The 20,106-nt window shown below is 45.4% G+C and overlaps 1 protein-coding gene and 1 long non-coding RNA gene across 5 annotated transcripts in view; both read right to left on the reverse strand.

Annotated features, from left to right (window-relative positions):
* Positions 1-18,246, reverse strand: part of BAZ1A (bromodomain adjacent to zinc finger domain 1A) — a 74,312-nt gene extending 56,066 nt beyond the window's left edge. For 3 of the 4 annotated variants that reach the window (XM_032690454.1, XM_032690453.1, XM_032690451.1), the window contains exons 1-2: positions 17,090-17,456; positions 2,539-2,817 (exon numbers count right to left, since the gene is read on the reverse strand). In XM_032690454.1, the coding sequence (XP_032546345.1) occupies positions 2,539-2,817; positions 17,090-17,202 (392 nt within the window). In that variant the 5' untranslated portion in view covers positions 17,203-17,456. Of the gene's footprint in view, positions 1-2,538; positions 2,818-17,089; positions 17,457-17,938 lie in introns of those variants that run through there. The other variant, XM_032690450.1, reaches the window with a different exon arrangement.
* Positions 3,789-5,040, reverse strand: LOC116788095. The gene is made up of 2 exons (XR_004357541.1): positions 4,564-5,040; positions 3,789-4,058 (listed from the first exon to the last, which is right to left on the reverse strand). It is a non-coding gene; the product is annotated as an uncharacterized LOC116788095 (long non-coding RNA).
* Positions 18,247-20,106: the final 1,860 nt, after the last annotated feature.

Raw genomic sequence — 20,106 nt, forward strand, 5'->3', positions numbered from 1 at the left:
ATATCAATACTTAAATTGCTTGAACAGCCGCTGGTTACACATGCGTTACGTTGTAGGCTTTGCATTAAATGACGCACAGAGCTCAGGAAGCAAATGATCCTGACATGAGGCACGCAGAAAACTTCATACATAAAAGCAGTGGAAGAGTTTACACCACCACAAAACAATTGGGTTTTCATGATCTGCCAAATTCTGTTGGTCTCATAGGATGCTATGACACTATACATGGACTGTGATAATTTTTGCTAGAGGGAAAAAAAAAAAAAATCACAAAAACATAGCTGCACATGACAAAACACATGCAAACAGGTCTGCTGAAAAGCCATGTTATGTACAAGTAACATGAGCTGGTACACTTAATCCCCAACATAGTACCTCAAAGTACAGGTCAAAGTCAACTGTTAATTGAGGAGATGAAAAACTATGCCTCACCTCCTCCCACTTTATAACCTTTAATTATGTATCTCTAAGCATAAAAATACCTCCCCTCCACATTATCATGCTATCTGCAGTGTTTCCTAGATTTAGTATTAAAGGTCTGAAATAGGTCTTTGCTACACATTTATCTAGAATATCAGTGGCATACAATCAGCTAAGGCAAGTTTTTCATTCTTCATTTTATCAGGCACCAATTTATACTTATGTAGTTAAAAATATACAATCTCTAGCAGGCTAATTTTTTATTGAAATAAATTTTATTTGAAACTTGTATCTTTTGCATGTTGTCCAGCGCACTCCAAAGGCTTAAGAAATTTAGCTTATATACTATTAATATATTGATAAATGAAAGTGGAACATAAACACAAAATTGTTAGATATGTATCTCAACACAACTTTGAGTAACCAAGAAGATTGAATTGAACAGTGGTAAAAAAAAATGATAGCACTGTCTTAATGAGAGAATCGTATCACAACTTTATCTGAACAGCTTTAAAAAGCTACAATGCATATATGCAAATATTTCAGCAAATAGTTTAGAATAGAGATAGAAGAGCTATTCTTGGGGGGGGGAAAGTTCTGGAAGAAGAAACAATTTTTTGCTATTAGTTTGGAAACTAACAGTATCTTTAAAGATAGAAAACTAAAGCATTTCATGGAGCAAATGAAAACCAACACCTGAACACCTGATAGTTCATAATATTCATGTTTCTACATTAAAAACAAACAAACAAACAAAAAACCCAAACCTAAACTAAAAAACAACCAACACCTTATTCTCTAAGCAAAATGACTGTAATACTTGTGGTAACCTCAGTCTAGTCATTTGACAGGTATAAAGATGAGAAAGATAGAAAGAAACTTTGGATGTAGGTTTTCCATACAGAAAGCAGCAACTCTACTGAAGTTGTTCTTGTCCTGGCTTTGCAGACTGGGACTTCACTGGTTGAAAGGAATAGAGCAGGGAAGAGATGGGAAGCTTTCCTACTAAGCAATGACCTTACGTACATACCTATACAAATTTCCTTACAACTTGCCTTCTGCAGTGCATCAACACATTTTTCTTCCTGGTGTAGTACAAAATTTGCCATAAATAATATCTGGATCAGCCACTACAAAAACTCACATAGAATAATTGTTCTCCAGTGACCATTTTGAACCAGCTCACTCCTATCAGCCAATAAACACCAGATTATATGCTAAACATCAGGCTATCCACAGAAGTCTCTTCTACTCTGAAATGTAAGCTGTCACCTTCCTCCTGAAAAAATCAAAATGACCCTAACAAACCATTAAACCCACCAGCAACAGCTGAACACATAAAGGCTTTAGCGCCCATTCTGCAGCTATTTCCAGGTTGAACATGTTTAAGTTTTTCCCATTTTAAACCTCAGTTAGGTGAAACTGTAAACTCACTTAGACAAAACATGGACCTTTTCTAGACCTCTCTCAGAAACTGCTTTAAAGAAAAACTCCAGCTTATTTACTACAGAGCACATGCACCAATGATATGAGAAAGAAAGCATCTGAAGGTCAAAATTGTTCTAAGTTTTTAATCAGTCTAAGATAACAGTAAGAACACTTGCAATATATATACACCAGTATAACAGTAAGCATTTTTGCTATTCTCTGAAAAGTAAAAATCCAACTTTTATCCATTATTTTAAGCTTTCAATAGTTTGGCCATTCATTCCAAATGATTCATCAAAACTTTCACGTAATTTTTAATTCCTACCTTCCCTTAGTTTCTCATTAAATGTCATTCTACAAACAGTCCACCTTTCTCGCACCAAAGAACTGACATTCCTTTGCAAATCCACCACACAGACCAAAAAACATGCAGTGTCAAGATCTGCGAGCGCTGCCCTCTCTCCACAACTGCTTCAAAGCTAAGGACAGACATATCAAGCACAGCAACAGAATACTGCTCTTAATCAACCTAGGGAAGAGTAGTAACAGTATCACTCACCTAAGTATCACACCTCACTCTTGGTATATTTAATGGAGTTTATTACCCTTGTTTTTGGTTTAAAAAAGCACACACAAAACCCACCCACACTGAGCAGAAAGAAATAAGTACTTATTTTTCAATATACTTACCTTGCGCCATTATTTCTAACAACTTCCACTGTTTCATCAACAAAATAGCGATCCTTGACGTAAGCAAAGATTTCATCACAGATCTCATGAAGTCGGGTGCGATGGGTAAGGGTGGCCAAATACAGAACTGGAATGACAAGTGCCTCTGGAAAACTTTGAAGGTTATGTCTGGCTTTCCTCTCTGATTCCAGTGCTTCCTGATATGTGAGTCCTGGTTTACCTGTGACAGCACAGCTCCACACAAGGCTGTTGCAGAGAATAGTGCGTTCAAAAAAATCACTGAAAAGAAAGAAAGGCAGGAGGGGGAAGAAAGAAAGAAAACAGTTGAGTTCTGAGTAACATTTTCAACTTGCTAACTGTTAATACAGCAACAAATTGCAAGCATCTTTTAAAAGTCTGAAATGCAAAACCATTTGGACAAGTTGTAGATAATTAAGGGTTATCTGCCACTTTTCAGCCATGGCAAATTGCTATTATAAAACCAAAGTCTCCTCTCACTACAGACTGTAGTAACAGCATCAAGATGTAGAAATGCTGCAAACAAATATTCATGTATAAGAAGCCTTATGCATAATTATAATAATAATCACACTGAGTTTAATAGGTGTCATATCATACTCACATCCCCCTCCATTTCCATAAATATTTGCAAGAGGAGCGTCTAAAACTGTACAAACATGAAATAACTTTAAGATCACAGAAACATGTTGCAACTTGAGTAAGTTTCAGATCTGAGTGCCTTAACTCACAAATGGAAAGATGGGAAAGGTAAAAAATTAATGTCAAGTAGTTCTCTAAATAGTTTTTATTCCTTCAGTGTTTGTATAGCTCTTAGAAAAAGTACTGAACTATTTTTTTCCTACAGATTCTTCTCCTCCCTTGTTCCATTAGTAAACATTGATTCTCATCCTTCCATATATTTCCAACTGATGCTAAAATTACATTGTTATTATGGCTTGCTTGCTAGCTGTTATATTGGAATCAAGAAAGAAGAGCTTTCACTAGTTAATATTTGTCCTTTTTTGATAGGTATCAGAAAAACAGCAGTTTGTTAAAACACTTTCTAGATGAAGACGATGAGGTAGCTATTCACAAAACCACGTTAAAACATATGATATACTACTGATCAGTGACTGGACAGCAGAGCAGTCTTTCAATATGCCCCACTTCAGACAATGCTTCTATTTGCCTTACTTTACAAATCTTAATGGACTAGTACTGATAAGTACGCAACACACAAGACAACAAACTCAGGTTTTCAAATAATTTTTAATAATGGATTTAGAGAGTTGGACAGTTCACACTGAGTTTTTTTCCTGCAAACTCAAGCTGGCAAATGTTCAGCAGTGAAACTGATGCAGATGACAGTGTTCACTGCAGATGGACAGATGAACCATAACATTTTGTAAATGAAAATGGAAATTCCAAATTGAGGACAATGAAGGGTCTTGGCTCACATAATCCTTTCTGTATGAGCACAGGATTCCTCCGAGTGAGATATGCTTTAGGAATAACATCAGCTGCGAGGAGGGGAAAAGGACAGAAGAGGAAGAGATATATTATCTGAATAATACTTAATAGCTACAAAAATTCAGATTTTTATATCACCTGCATCTACTTAATATATCTGACAGTAATGGATAATCTGGGATTGCTTACTCTAAACAAGAAAAGGAGAAGAACAAAGCAGGGAGAAAAAGATAAATTATTCTTCAGTATATGAAGAACAGATGGCTGTCAGTCATTCATTGTGCATCTTTATTGTGTATTATCTTATAGTTACTGAAACATTTTAAAGAACGGGTTAGACAAAAATCTGTTTTGTGGGTTTGCTTTGGGGTTCTTTGTGAGGTGATCTAATGCATAAAACATGATCTCTTCAGGTCTCTTCCTGCCCTACATTTCAATACTTCTGTATTAACCTGAAAATAATTTTTACGGATGGATATTCAATGGATAAAGTATCAGTCACACAAATCATCACGCAGTTGTATGTATCTACATATATTTTTGTGTCTCACTTACCAAAGAGGTTCTTGATTATTATCTTTAGCCAGGAAAGAGAAAAACGCCCTAAAGAGAAACTATAAAATGTGCCAGAATATAATTTTCAAAAATTATGAAAGTAAAGGTTAAAAAAAAAGGCAGAAAGAGAGATCAAAGAAGGACGGAGAGACAGAGGTTGACACTGACAGTGCCCCTTTAAGAGCTGCTGTTATTCTTTGTGAGGGGACATCAGGCAGTCATGCTATTTAAAGCAACAGCACTGAACTTATGGGAGAGAAAAACCTAAAAAAACCCCAAACAAACTAAACAAAACAACTCCCCAACACCAAACCCCTCTCTAAAAATTTTTAATTCATGATTAGTACAAGCAAAATGCTAAGATTACTTTAACTGAAACATATTTGAAGAAAACACGTTCCATTTGCATACAAGAGTAATTTGTGCATCTAGTTTCATTCTCCTTCATTTCCTCTTTTGTTCTGTGTGGATATTTCCCCTGTGAATTTACAGGGAAGAAAAGAAATAGTGTGAGAAGAAATTATATTTGATTTTGAAAGTATTATTTATCTTTAGCTATCATTACCTATAGCACATCAAAATTAACTTGGTTTGAGAGAGAGAAGAAAACAAAATCCCAATAGTATAGATGTTACTGGTAGTACCCTTTCTGTCCCTGTCTCTCTCTAGTGCATGTCAGTTATCACAAAATGATTGACAAAGAGCAGACACAACAGCTACCAAACCAAGAGAATGCCAGCAGCAGCAGTGATACCTTTTCTCTTTACTTCAAGAGTAGTAATGCTGTTGATCATATTCTACATTCAACTTAAATTCACAACAGCAAGAGAATCTGCTGCTACATCACATCTGAAGCCTTACTTACATCTTCGTCTAGGGTATTATGGTCTTTGGGGCTTCCTTGCTGGTTCAAGATCTCTGTGACTCTTGACAACATGGAGCAAGAAGTTCATAAAAAACAAATCCACAAAGTTCACTTGCATCTGCCTGCAAGGAGTCAAATGTGACTGTGACCACCTTGGTGATATCCACATGAGCTCAACTACTCAAGGAGCACGGACTAAAAGCTAAGTTGTCTTTCTAGTAGTAATTAATGCTGACTTCTCAGACGGATGTCTCTTTTCACTTACATTAGTTAGTCTGTCCTGCAAGGTAAGGCAAACTGTAAAATTATCAGCAAATCATTGAGTAGTAGTTTAACACTGCTACTCAGTAGGTATTTGATTGGAGGCAGTTAATTAACAGAAGCTAGAAATAAATTACTTGCAATGTCTGTGCTGACTGTACTTGCAATGGATACAAGAATCCAGCCTAGAAATTACAGATATCTTTTGCTTGAACTAACCAAGTATTCCCATTAGGTCCAAGATTTACTGTACTTTTAGTGTGCTTCAAGAACGCTTGTTTCAAACCACTTACTTTCATTCATTTTCTTAGCATATATTAAGAACAACTCATTTAGGGTATCATAGGAGGGTAATAACAGAAGACCAACTTTGCCATTCTGGACCACGGTGTTTTCTTATACTCTTCATCTCCAGAAGTAGTCAAGAATATATATTACAAACAACGCACAAAACAAGCAAAAAACTATGATAAATACATTTATTCCTTAATATTTACAGGTTAATTATGCATTAAGGAATATATTTAAAGTTATGAGTTTCTCCTCAAGAAAACAAAAAATCCACCTAATTTAACTAATGACTTTAGCCTTTTAAACAGATCTCTTTTGACTGTAACCAAGAACTCCACAGGCCAATCTGTAAAGAAGTTTCAGTAAGTTTTGAAGATGCAAAACTGCTCTTCCTCTCCCTCCCGTGTTCTAGAATGAGGAACATTCCTACCACTGTATCTATACTACTCATCATTTTCTTTTTCAAACTGTCTTACAAGCAAGACTTCCTACGCATCTATATCCACACATCTATATCAGCTATTAACTTTCACAGACAACGTGTCAAAGGCTGGTGGTAACATCCCACTGGTTTAATGTGTTTCTCATGCATCCCATATATCTCATGCAGCGCCGTACTTGCTTTTCCTATTATGGCTCCAGACACTCATTGCTGGTCTGTCCCTCTGACCAGGAATACAACATCAGTTGCCTCAGTTCCCGTTACTCATTGTGGTGGTTTCACTCTAGGCCTTCCTGGAGACCAACTTGTAGCCAGGAAGGAACTAGAAAAGTGATCACGGAAGTATTCCATGCTATTCCTTTACGTAACTTGAGGTATAAATAAAGCCAGCGGGAGGGATCTCGCTCTCTTCCTCTCCGGCGAGGTTCGAGAACGGTGGGTCCCTGTTTCGGTCGGGTTTATCTGGAGCCGAGGCCTACAGTGACTGCCGTTATCTGCCCGTGTGAGGGGAGAGCCGAGGACCGTGTCTGGTCATCCTGCCTGTTCGAAGGGAAGTGGTGAGATTTTGCTAGTTTGCCTTCGGCTGGCCGTTTGACTTGTTCGGTCCTTGCCCTTTTTGTCCTTCTCCCTTTCCCCCCCCCCCCCCCCCCTTCCCCCCCCGGTGTGTGGTATTCTCCTTTTGTGTATCTGTCTCATATGTAAAGTATATACATATATATATATATATATATTTTGCTATAGCTTTGGCTGCTTGGTTTTTTTTTTTCCCCTTTTTCCCTCTCTGGGAGGCGGGTCCTTGTTGTCGAGTTTCGGGGGACTTGGCGGGAAGCCAGCTCGAAACTTGTACAACATTTTTGGTAGCAGAGGATGGTTGTTTTGGTTAAGTTTGGCTTGTTTTGATAAACATTTTCCGGGAAGACAGCCAAGTTCGGTGTTGTTTTGCAAACCAATCTATTGTTTTGGGAACAGGTCTGGGAACACTGCCAGAGTCTGGGAAAGCAGCCAAGGAAACTTTGTTTATATAAACAAAAGTTTGTTTTGGGATCAGGAAGAAATAATAACAAAAAACAATGGCTATTTCATTAATTTGTCTTATAATTCTAGCCATCTTTACACCTGTGTTAGGCTACTCCATAGGGAGACGTCCAGACCTTGAGGATGGATGGAACGAATTGCTTCCATCCTTTAATTTTGACATCGAAGGTTTGGTAAAGGAGATCCCCATGGTTAAAATTGGCTCTAATTACTATATAAATCTTATTGCAACAGTACTGTCATTGATAAAGGTACTGGAAGTGCTCCTTAAACTTGGAAGAATGGGGTTCCGTTGCTTTCCCTCTTGTAGGAAAGATCACACCTCAAAGGGACTCGCTGGAACTTTGGAAAGGGCTGCAGACAGGCCAGTCTCCGGGTGGCATGGAGCTTGGGAAGATTTCGGTAGATTAGTAGGACATGTGTCACCCCCCATTAATTGGGAGTTTACACCAGAACAAATGTTTGATTCTGGTGAAATGGCCCACTGTTTGGCAGAAGGGTGTTTTTCCTACAAAGATCCGAATATGCAATTCTCCGCTTTGTGCTGGGGCCTGGCTAATGCTTATCGAGCTGCCATAGACCACCTTCAGAGGGTTAAGGTTGACACAGAGACCCAAACCACGCCACTTGAAACCAGTGATGTCCCTATTAGGTCCACAGAAGTTGGAGTCCAAGCACAACTTGAAGTCAATACCATCTCTACTAAGTCCACTAGGACCGGGACTCAAGCTAAGAACCGGAAGGTCATCATTGCCCCTGTGAAGAAGAAGAAGACGTGGGTAAGGGAGATCAAGGAACTTACGGACCCATCTCCGCAACCAGAATGCACAGAAGAAAGAGAAGAAGAAGAAGAAGAAGAAGGAACAGAGGATGTAGTGAACGAAGGAGCGGCAGCAATTGGAGAAGGAGCAACAGCAAGTGATGAAGGCGCGACTGCGAGAGAGGAAGAAGTGGTTGTGACTGAGGAAGGAGCGATTAGAAGAGAAGAAGCAGTTACCAGAGAGGAAGAAATGGCTACACGGGAAGGAGCACGTCCAAAAGAACTAGGGGCACGCCCAAAGGAATACAGAATAGCATCAAGAGAAAAGAAAGCAACAGTACAAACGGTCGGTGGTATATTGTCGCTTGATGATTTATATCCTGACTACACATTCAGTATTACAAAAGACGCAAAGAAGGAGCCAAAGCATCCCCCTCAATTGGAGGGGGAATTATCCCTACCCCTCCAGACCCAACCTTCTCTTGGAGGTATGAATGATTGGAGGAGAAGGCCCTTATCTCAGCACGCGGAAGATTACTCACTACCTCCACCCGCGGGGTATCGCGAACGACACAGGAGTCCATCCCCATGGCGTGAATGGCATAGAAGTCCATCTCCACGGCGTGAACGACGCAGAAGTCCATCTCCGCGGCGCGAGCGGCATAGGAGTCCATCCCCACGGTATGAACGACATAGAAGTCCATCTCCGCGGCGTGAACGGCGTAGGAGTCCATCCCCACAGTATGAACGGCGTAGAAATCCATCTCCGCGGCGTGAACAATATAGAAGCTTATCCCCACAGTACGCCCAGTCTCCACCTCCACATGAGAGATATAGGGAGGAAGTGGGAGCAGTCCCACGTAGGAGTGGAAGAGTAAAGAGAGAGGTGGAAAAGATTCTACGTGGGAGAGATGGACAAGAAATAATGCGAGAAAGCGAAATTACACAATCACTGACCACAAGAGAGCTTCGAGATTTACGGAGAGATTATATGCGCTTGCCTGGTGAAGAAGTCCTCACCTGGCTGGTGCGATGCTGGGACAAAGGAGCTGATAGTCATGTAATTGAAGGTGATGAAGCACGACAATTGGGATCCATTGCTCGAGACCCTGTGATAGAGCAAGAAATGGGGAGGGAGAAAATGGCGTCCAGCCTTTGGCTCCGAATCCTCCACGCGGTGAGAGTGAAATACCCATTTAAGGAGTCCCTGAAGAGTTCTTCAAGAAGGTGGAGGACTGCAGAAGAAGGCATCCAATACCTACGGGAATTGGCCATGCTGGAGATCATCTATTCTGATCCAGATTATTATGACATCCAAGTTCCTGAGAATGTTCCATGCACGCAACCAATGTGGAAAAAGGTAATTCAAGGTGCCCCCAAACCATATATTTCCTGCTTGATATCCGTATATAATCCAAAGATGGAGGAACCAAGCGTGGACGCTATGTGTGCTTGGATAAGAACCATAGAGGAAAATATGGAAGACTCCTTCAATCCCCTCTACCGACGCACCTACGATAGGGAAAGAATGGAGAGAGATTATGAATGTTCCAGATATGAGGACGACCTTAGAGACAGAGAGGACAGAAGGTATAGAGATTACCAAGAAAGGCCAATGGGAAGATCACGGTGGAACCGACAAAGACGACCTCGGCCTAGACCTCGATCCTGGTCTCGATCTCGCTCACGGTCCCTGTCATTCACACGTCGAAGGAAAGAGAACTCTAAGCGTTGGTCACGTAACCAACTATGGGCATACCTTCGTAGTAAAGGAGAAAACATGAAGAAGTGGGATGGTGAACCCACTTCTAAGCTTGAAGCTAGAGTGAGGGAGTTGAAGCGAAAGAAGACTGACAAGAAAGTTGTCTATGTAGTAGACGGAGATTTCTTAAAAGAGAAACTGCGATCACCGAAACACGAGAAGATGGAGGTCCACTTCGACAACGGCAAAAAGTCTAAGAAGTCAAAGTCAAGCTCTGACGACGAATGCTCTGATCAAGACCAGTAGAGGGGCCCTGCCTTCTGCCAGGAGAAGGAGAGGGACCAAGAAGATAACCGAGTTTACTGGGCTGTGTGGGTTCGATGGCCTGGCACATCGGATCCTCAGAGATACCAGGCCTTGATAGATACTGGAGCCCAGTGTACTGTAATGCCTTCAGAGTGTAAGAGTACCGAGACTGTTACTATTTCTGGAGTGACCGGAGGGTCTCAAGAATTGTCAGTAGTAGAGGCAGACATGAGCTTGACGGGAGACCAATGGGAAAAGCGTCCCATTGTGACGGGGCCAGAAGCCCCTTGCATCCTTGGTATGGACTACCTTAGAAGAGGATACTTCAAGGACCCGAAAGGGTACCGGTGGGCTTTTGGTATAGCCTCGGTGATTGAAGAGGAGTCCAAGCAGTTGTCTGCCCTTCCTGGCCTCTCAGAAGACCCTTCCATTGTAGGATTACTGCGAGTTAAAGATCAAGAAGTGCCAATAGCCACAACAACTGTACACAGACGACAGTATCGGACAAACCGAGATGCTGTGATCCCTATCCACAAAATGATCCGAAAGTTGGAGAGCCAAGGGGTGGTCAGCAGAACCCATTCACCCTTCAACAGCCCCATCTGGCCTGTGCGTAAATCCGATGGAGAGTGGAGACTGACTGTGGACTATCGTGGCTTAAATGAAGTTACGCCACCGTTGAGTGCTGCCGTGCCAGATATGTTGGAGCTCCAATACGAGTTGGAGTCCAAGACAGCAAAGTGGTACGCCACCATCGACATAGCCAACGCGTTTTTCTCCATTCCTTTAGCGGCAGAGTGCAGGCCACAGTTTGCTTTCACCTGGAGGGGCGTTCAATACACCTGGAATCGACTGCCCCAGGGGTGGAAACACAGTCCAACCATCTGTCATGGACTGATCCAGGTCACGCTAGAGAAGGGTAAGGCTCCCGAACACATCCAGTACATCGATGACATCATTGTATGGGGGGATACAGCAGAAGAAGTTTTCAAAAAAGGACAGACGATCATCCAGATTCTCCTCAAGGCCGGTTTCGCTATAAAGAAGAGCAAAGTCAAGGGACCTGCCCGAGAGATCCAATTCCTAGGGGTGAAATGGCAAGATGGACGACGTCAGATACCAACAGACATAATCAACAAGATTGTAGCAATGGCTCCCCCCACAAACAAGAAAGAAACCCAAGCTTTTCTGGGAGCAATAGGTTTCTGGAGGATGCATATCCCAGAATACAGTCAGATTGTGAGCCCTCTTTACTTTGTGACCCGTAAAAAGAACAATTTCCAGTGGGGTCCTGAGCAACAACAAGCTTTCAGGCAGATCAAGCAAGAAATTGCACATGCCGTGGCTCTTGGACCAGTTAGAACGGGACCAGATGTAAAGAACGTACTCTATTCTGCAGCTGGAGATAAAGGTCCCTCCTGGAGCCTCTGGCAAAAGGTGCCTGGCGAGACGCGAGGGCGACCACTGGGTTTCTGGAGCCGAAGCTACAGAGGTTCTGAGGCCAATTACACCCCTGTGGAAAAAGAAATCTTAGCGGCATATGAAGGTATACGAGCAGCTTCAGAAGTAATTGGTACTGAAGCACAGCTCTTCCTGGCACCTCGATTACCAGTCTTGAGCTGGATGTTCAAAGGGAAGGTGCCCCCTACGCATCATGCCACCGATGCTACGTGGAGCAAGTGGATAGCCTTGATTACGCAGCGTGTACGATTGGGAAGCTCAAATCGCCCTGGAATTCTGGAGGTTATCACAAATTGGCCTGAAGGTGGGAACTTCAGTCTGGCAGAAGAAGAAGAAGAGCCAGTGAGCCGAGCTGAAGAAGCTCCGCCATTTAATCAGCTGCCAGATGAAGAAAGGTGTTATGCCCTTTTCACTGATGGTTCTTGCCGTATTGTAGGAAGGAACCGGAAGTGGAAAGCAGCCGTTTGGAGTCCCACCCGACGAGTGGCAGAAGCTGCCGAGGGTCAAGGCGAGTCGAGTCAATTTGCAGAGCTCAAAGCCGTCCAATTGGCCCTGGACATCGCCGAACGAGAAGGATGGCCGAGACTCTACCTCTACACAGACTCGTGGATGATAGCCAATGCTCTGTGGGGATGGTTAGACCGATGGAAAAAGATGAACTGGAGGCGTGGAGGAAAACCCATCTGGGCTGCTGACTTGTGGCAGGACATCGCTGCCAGAGCGAAGAGTCTGAATGTGAGAGTCCACCATGTAGATGCCCATGTGTCCAAGAAGCGAGCTAATGAAGAACATAATAACAACAGAGAAGCTGACCGAGCTGCACAGATAGGGGTGTCACAAGTAGACCTAGACTGGCAGCAGAAGGGAGAGCTGTTTCTGGCTCGATGGGCCCATGATGCTTCCGGTCATCAGGGCCGAGATGCCACCCACAGATGGGCACGAGACCGAGGGGTGGATTTAACCATGGATATCATTTCTGAAGTTATCCATGATTGTGAGACCTGTGCCGCTATTAAGCAGGCAAAAAGACTGAAGCCCCTATGGTATGGTGGACGATGGGATAAGTATAAGTATGGAGAGGCATGGCAAGTTGATTATATCAAACTGCCACAGACTCGCCAAGGTAAGTGCTATGTACTTACCATGGTGGAAGCAACAACGGGATGGTTAGAGACTTTTTCGGTGCCCCACGCAACGGCCCGGAATACCATTCTGGGCCTTGAAAAGCAGGTCCTGTGGAGACACGGGACCCCAGAACGTATTGAGTCAGACAACGGGACTCATTTCAAAAATCAATTAGTCACCACTTGGGCGAGGGAACATGGTATCGAATGGGTGTACCACATTCCTTATCATGCACCAGCTGCTGGGAAGGTTGAGAGATATAATGGACTATTGAAGACCACTCTAAAGTCATTAGGAGAAGGAACTTATAAAAACTGGGACAAAAACTTAGCCAAGGCTACCTGGCTAGTTAACACCAGGGGTTCTGTCAATCGAGCTGGCCCTGCACAGGCAGAATCCCTTCACATTGTTGATGGAGATAAAGTTCCAGCGATCCATTTGAGGGGAATGCTAGGGAAAGCTGTTTGGGTTACCCCTGCCTCAGGCCAAGACAAACCCATTCGTGGGATTGTCTTTGCTCAAGGGCCAGGACATACGTGGTGGTTAATGAGGAAGGATGGAGTCATCCAGTGTGTGCCTCAAGGAAATTTAGCCTTGGGGAAAAACTAATTGTAGGTCCTAAGTTGTGTTTTTACAGGAAACCAGTCACCAGATGAGAGAGAGACCTGAACTAAGCTGATGCTGGTATCCGGCGATGAAACAGCCCAGTGATGAAACAGCCATAAATCGAACCTGTAATTGTGACTGAGGAGACCAAAGATCTGGACTGAACTGACATCGGCATTGATTTTCCAACGACGAGACAACTATGCTATATATGCGCGGGATGTAGGCGAACATGAAACATAGGTGTTACGTAAAGAAATAGTATGGAATAAGGGGTGGAGAATGTGGTGGTTTCACTCTAGGCCTTCCTGGAGACCAACTTGTAGCCAGGAAGGAACTAGAAAAGTGATCACGGAAGTATTCCATGCTATTCCTTTACGTAACTTGAGGTATAAATAAAGCCAGCGGGAGGGATCTCGCTCTCTTCCTCTCCGGCGAGGTTCGAGAACGGTGGGTCCCTGTTTCGGTCGGGTTTATCTGGAGCCGAGGCCTACAGTGACTGCCGTTATCTGCCCGTGTGAGGGGAGAGCCGAGGACCGTGTCTGGTCATCCTGCCTGTTCGAAGGGAAGTGGTGAGATTTTGCTAGTTTGCCTTCGGCTGGCCGTTTGACTTGTTCGGTCCTTGCCCTTTTTGTCCTTCTCCCTTTCCCCCCCCCCCCCCCCCCTTCCCCCCCCGGTGTGTGGTATTCTCCTTTTGTGTATCTGTCTCATATGTAAAGTATATACATATATATATATATATATATATTTTGCTATAGCTTTGGCTGCTTGGTTTTTTTTTTTCCCCTTTTTCCCTCTCTGGGAGGCGGGTCCTTGTTGTCGAGTTTCGGGGGACTTGGCGGGAAGCCAGCTCGAAACTTGTACATCATGATGAATACAACTGAACACTGCCCCTTCACTGCCCTCCTGCTTAGAAAGGGTTACAAAAATACGCAATTGTCTTTCAGATTAAAAAGGAAATACATTCTTAACGGGAAAGTCACTTTACAAAATACTAGTCTTGCCAAATTCTTCTTACGTTAGCATAATCATTTCTTATATAGAGAAGAGTAATACTAATGTATGATTTCTATTCATCTCTACTGAAGCTGACACGGGCATGAAAGCAGCTTTTCAACAGTAAGTTTGTATTCTGTTGAAAACCCCCAAACAACCCAACAAAAAAACAAACAAGAAAACAATTTGAGTCTTAACTGTTTGTACTAATTAAAAGCATTCATACAGTTGATCAAAGGGGTGAATTCAGGTTACCACATGTATCTATACCACCCACCTGATCTAGTCAGACTGTAATTTTTAAATTTTCCTCTCAAAAAGTAGATTCAGAGAAGCCCAATTTAGACAATGGTTTTCTTTCATGAAACAGCTAATACAATTTTTAAGAAGTGAATTCTCCCTATCCTTATTAATCTAATTGCCCTTGCTTAGGTGAAGAAATAGGAAATGTAATTTTCAGAAGACATTAGCTATGAGCTATCTGCAACCAGTAGAGATGAGGATTAGCATCTTTAAAACAACTAACATGAACCTAAACTTTCTGCCCATCTGCACTGAAACACTTTGCTAAGTAAAAAATACCACACTTTTCAATCCAAAGCACCAATTTTACCCAACCTAACAAAAAAGCCATAAAAGAATTAAAAAGAAAAAAAATCAAGAAACACACCACCAAAAAAAACCCCCACCACCCCACTCCACATACACAAAACACAAGCATAGCAGTTTTCTGCAGTTTTCCCAAATACTATATTCAAAGGCTTGACCTCTGAGCTAACCACCTACTGATATTTCTAGAGATCGCCTGTGTGACCATGTCTAAATTTACCCCTTAACTCATGAACTTTGGTTAAATAACGAATTTGGTCTTTCATACTTCTTAGTGACAACACCTCTGCAGTATAAATAAGCCTGTCAGAGTACTTAAAATACCAAACCCTTTAAGAACAGAAAAACATTTTAAAAGGATACTTTTAATGTTGAAATTTTAGGACAACTACATATACGTGAAACATATTTCAGCACAGTGTCAAACAACACAGGAGAGTCACCTAATTATGTGATAATAGTAATTGTAACCAGAAAAACAGCTTTCAAAATATCAGAAGCTGGGGGAGGGAACTTAATTCCTATAGAAACAGGAGCCTGTCAGCTCTTCCTTCTTAGGTTCTTATATGCCCTATAATGACAATACTCCTTACAAAACTCCCAACAGCATATTCAACATCACTCTTCTCCCTTAGAGTATACAGGCCAGGAAACAGTAAGGCATCACCCTTCAAAGTTACCTAATTCAGCTTTGTTAAAATTTTATTAAGCAGAGTGTATTTGAGTAAGAAAAACAAGTCTAAACATGAAAAAGATTTAGGTGTGCTTTAATTTCATAAGCTGCAAATGAAAAGCATTTCAGATTTAATCTCGTTAGTCTGCACATCTTTAAAAAAAACAGTTTGGATGCGGGGGCCTTTTTATAGGTGGGGATAGTGCTGCATGATACCGGAGGTGAAAACATGTAATTTATCGGCTTTGAAAAACGTCTCTCTAAATACTTTCGGTCCATTGTTCTTACAAGCGGTGAAGTGAGCGGCAGCAAGTTCGGGACTACCCGTGCCATCCGCCTTCAACCGTTAACGGGAATTTCACCATTTCCACTGGGCTTTTTTCACACGGAGGAAAAAAAAAAAAAAGGAGGGGCGAAAAAAAAGAAAAAGAAGGGACGAGAAGAGCGATAAAAAAAAAAAAAAAAAAAAAAAGAAGAAAGAGAGCTCCTAAAGGGACAGGTGTGCCCGCTTTAGGCCGGGTTTAACTCCCGGCGGTGCCACTCGTCCGCCCGACCAGGGCGGAGGGCTCCGGCTGCGGGACCCCCGGACAGGTGCAGCGACCCCGCGCCCGGGCCGCGCTCCCCGCCGGCCGGGCCCGCCGGCCATTTCCAACCGCGTCAGCCGGCGGCTACCCGCGGAGGCGGGGCGAGCGCGGCCCTAAGCTGCGCGGCGGGGCCGACAGCAAGGGGTTAAGCGCAGCGGGAGGCGGCCGGGAAGCCCAGCGGGCCGGGCAGCCGGCGCCCCCCGCCCGGCCGTCACCACAACAATAGGGCGACCGGCACATGCCAGGTGGGCGGGCGGCCCCGTTGCGCCGCCTGGACGCGGGCCCGGCGCGGCCCCTTCCGCGGGGCGGCCTAGAGCCGTCCGCCGCCGACACGCGGCTGCTGGCGGGGGCGGACGGGAGGGAGAGCCCAGGCCCGGCAGACGCTCGGTACCGCCCGCCGCCTCCCACAGGCGCAACTTTCACTTCCCCGGCGGGGGCTAGGGCGACACCGAGGAAGGAGCGGCAGGAGGGGAGGGAAGGAGCCGGTTGCCTTCCTTCCCCGTGGGCGAAGGGGGCTGCGCGGTACCCCCGCCGAGAGGGGACAGGGATTCCCCCTACCCCGGGCGAGAGATCCGCCCTCTCTCCCCCACCCGCCTCGGGAGGGCACAGGCTCGGCGCCAGCCGCGGTCCCCCTCACACCCCCCGGCAGGGCTCCCCGCGGCGTTCCGGGGAATCCCCTTCCCTCTCTCCCCGCCTGCCCAGGTGTCAGAGTCGATGGGGGCTCGAATTGCTCCCTGCCCGCCGCCACAGCGCGGGGGGTGCGCAGGACGGACGCAGCGACGCGGACACCGACACGGGGCTGTCGCTTACTCGTAGTTCCTGAAGATCTCGTTAGTGACCCTGCAGTAGAAAACGCGCTCGTCCGGCCGGAGGTCCGCGGGGGGCTTCACCCTCACGAAGGGCTTTCGGTGCAGCAGCGGCATCGCCCCGCTCCCGGCTCTCTTCCTGCCCCAGGATCAGCTTCCGTGGATCGGGGGGGAAATAAAGAAAAGAAAAAACAAAACACAGAGCGGGAGAGTAAGCGAGGCAACGGCGCCCACCGGCCCGGGGAGGAGGGAGGGGGCCCGGCGTGTCCCTCCTCCCGGGGGAGCCGGGTCAGGAGGGAACCGGAGCGGCGGCGGCGGAGCCTTTTGTGTGCCCGACACGCCGTTGCCTGCCTGGGACTGCGCGCGGACCAACGGCGGCACCTTCCTCCGCCTCCGCCCGCCTCACAATGGGGCCATGACGCCGAGCGGCGGGCGGAGGCGGCAACCCCCGCCCCAGCCGCGCAACGTGCTCGGCTCGGGGATACCCCGGCCGCGCTTTGTCTGCCGCGGCTCCCCTGCCCCCGGGTCACCTCCTTCCCCCCGCCTCTGACCCACACACGCCGGGCCGGACACCAACTTCCACTCCCCCGCCGCCTCCGCCTCCTCCTCCTCGCAAAGCAAACACCCAGGAGGGGCAGCGCCGACCACTTATCTCCCTTCTTCCTTTCCTGCCGGGTCGCTGCCTGACGGGGGTCCTCGCCCTTCCCGCCCCGCGCCTCGCCTCGCCCCGGCCCGGCCCGGCCCAGCGGCCGCCGAGCTCCGCCGCCGCAGGACAGCGCGGCCGCGGCGCGGGGGCAGCCCGGCCTCCGGCCTGTCCAGCGGGGGCTGCGCGGCTCCCTCGCCTCCTGCCCACCTGGTGCGGCCGCAGACTGCGCTCGCTGCTCGGCCGGTGCGGAACGCGGTCCCCTTCGTCGCGTTTCTCCCCTTTCCTCAGCCCCCCCTTCGGGTCCCGGGAAGTTTTTGATCTACTTCTTCAAGCCCTCAATCAGGAAGAGCTGCGGGGAGGAGCCTTCCCCTGCTCTCCCCTACATCTTTATTGGCCGCTCGGTGCCTTCCAGCGTGTGTCACACAGGAAGACAGTGAGCTACATTATTAATTAATGGCTGAGAGGGCGCATCCTCCATTTTTGAATTATCAGCCGGAGACCTCCGGTGCGGGGGGTGGGCCCAGCCCGGCTGCCCGCGGGGGGGAAGGCGGCTCTTTGCGCGCGGCGCTGCCAGGCCGGGCCGGGCTGCGGGCGGCACAAGTACAGCGATCCCGGCTCGGCGATCCCGGCTCGGCGGTCACGGCTCGGCGGTCACGGCTCGGCGGGGCGGCTGAGCCTGCGGCGCTGCCACCGGCGTTCCCAGCCAGCGCCGAGGAGCCGCCGAGCAGCTGTGAGACCACCAGCCCCGGGGAGACCGCCCGCCTGTCGGCCCCGGGGCGATCCCTCCCTGCCCTCGGTACCTGCCCTGCGAGCAGTGGTCCCGGCGCGTCTCCTGCAGGGAGTGTCGGCGTTTGACAGGGCAGTGCCGGGGACATGCCTCTCGCGGTTACAGCCCCCGAACCACAGTGCTGTCAGCGCGTACGGGGGTATTTTGCAGAAAGTGAGATTGTACGTAATTAAGATGAGCGCAAGGGTTGTATGTGGGCCCTTTAGCATTGCTTCATTTTTTTCCAGTTCACCGAAAATGTCACTAAATGGTTTTACTAGTGTATTCATTTTTCACCTCTTTCATTTTTTTAAACACTAATGCATTTACAGTTCCACTGGTAATTAAAACTGGAGTATTAATTTAATTGTGTTCTTAAGAGTGCTAGCCAGCTTGAAGACATAATAACCACAGAGAGTCCACATCTATTCTAGTTCATCATCACAAAATCCAGTGCTTATATGAAAAATCTACAGAATAACTGTAGAAAGTCTATAGAACTATTGAGGTGAATAATATCTGAAGATTGATATTTAAATAATTTAACAACTTAAAATGCCATTCCTGCAGATAAAGATCCCGTGTTGTTTCCTCCACCTATACATGGTTTCTTTTCTTCTACAAGTAAAGGTGGCGATAGGCATTGCTGTAGTATGTATGACTAAAACCTAAAAAAAGTTTACATACAATCCATTAATTACTTTGTTTAAAAAGTGATCAGGTTTTAATCAAAAGCACTGAGAAATGTTAATGTTCGCTTCCTCTAGTTAAGTTTACAAAGCCTGAACTACAAAACAGGTTAACTCCTGAGTTCTACCAGTTTGTTTTCATTTACCAGCTGGCTTCACTTTCAGTTTTTAATTTCTTTCTAGCAAAGGGCAAAACACTACTTGAATTAATGCACTTGTATCTAACATCTGGTAATTTTTAGTCCAGTTTGCATCAAAACAGTACAGTATGCCATGGTTATGTCATTTAGTGTTGCCAGCTCTTATGATTACAGTGAGATTTTGCAACACTTAGCTTTGGGTTAAGCTCTAGCTCTTCAGCAGATGTGATTAAATTGGAACCTCAGGTCTCATTAAAAATAATTACATTCCTAAATCTTAAGTTTGAGAAAAATGCTGGAATACACAAAGCTAAAAGGCTTAAAAATTAGAGGAGAAAGAAAAGCTTTGAGTTTCAAATTTTTGTAAATCTCATTGTTTTTAAGCCAGTATCATGATGTTTGGGAACTTGGCTGCTTTTTTTCATGCTCGTATTGTCAGCACAGCATTATTTTAGCACTAGTTGGTATCCATGAAAAATGCATGAGTTGATAGAACTGTGACATCAAAAGCAAATTCCCTTTTCCTCTTTTGCTCTCTCTTGCCCTCTTTCTCTTCTCACCTTTTCCTCCTCCTCTTGTTCTTCCCCCCTCATTATTCCCTCAGTGATTTTCCAGTGAACAGACCCTCACTGAGTAATAGGGTCGCACTGTGTTTTCATGTTCTTAGGACACAGAGGAGCAGTTCATTTAGTTTTCACCTTTGTTCTTTAAAATCCACAAGTCCAGGCTCTGATTCTGCTCCCAATAATGTCAGCAGGACCTAGAACAAGTTTTTATGAC

Source organism: Chiroxiphia lanceolata, chromosome 6 (genome assembly GCF_009829145.1).
Source record: "Chiroxiphia lanceolata isolate bChiLan1 chromosome 6, bChiLan1.pri, whole genome shotgun sequence".
Lineage (NCBI taxonomy): Eukaryota > Metazoa > Chordata > Aves > Passeriformes > Pipridae > Chiroxiphia > Chiroxiphia lanceolata.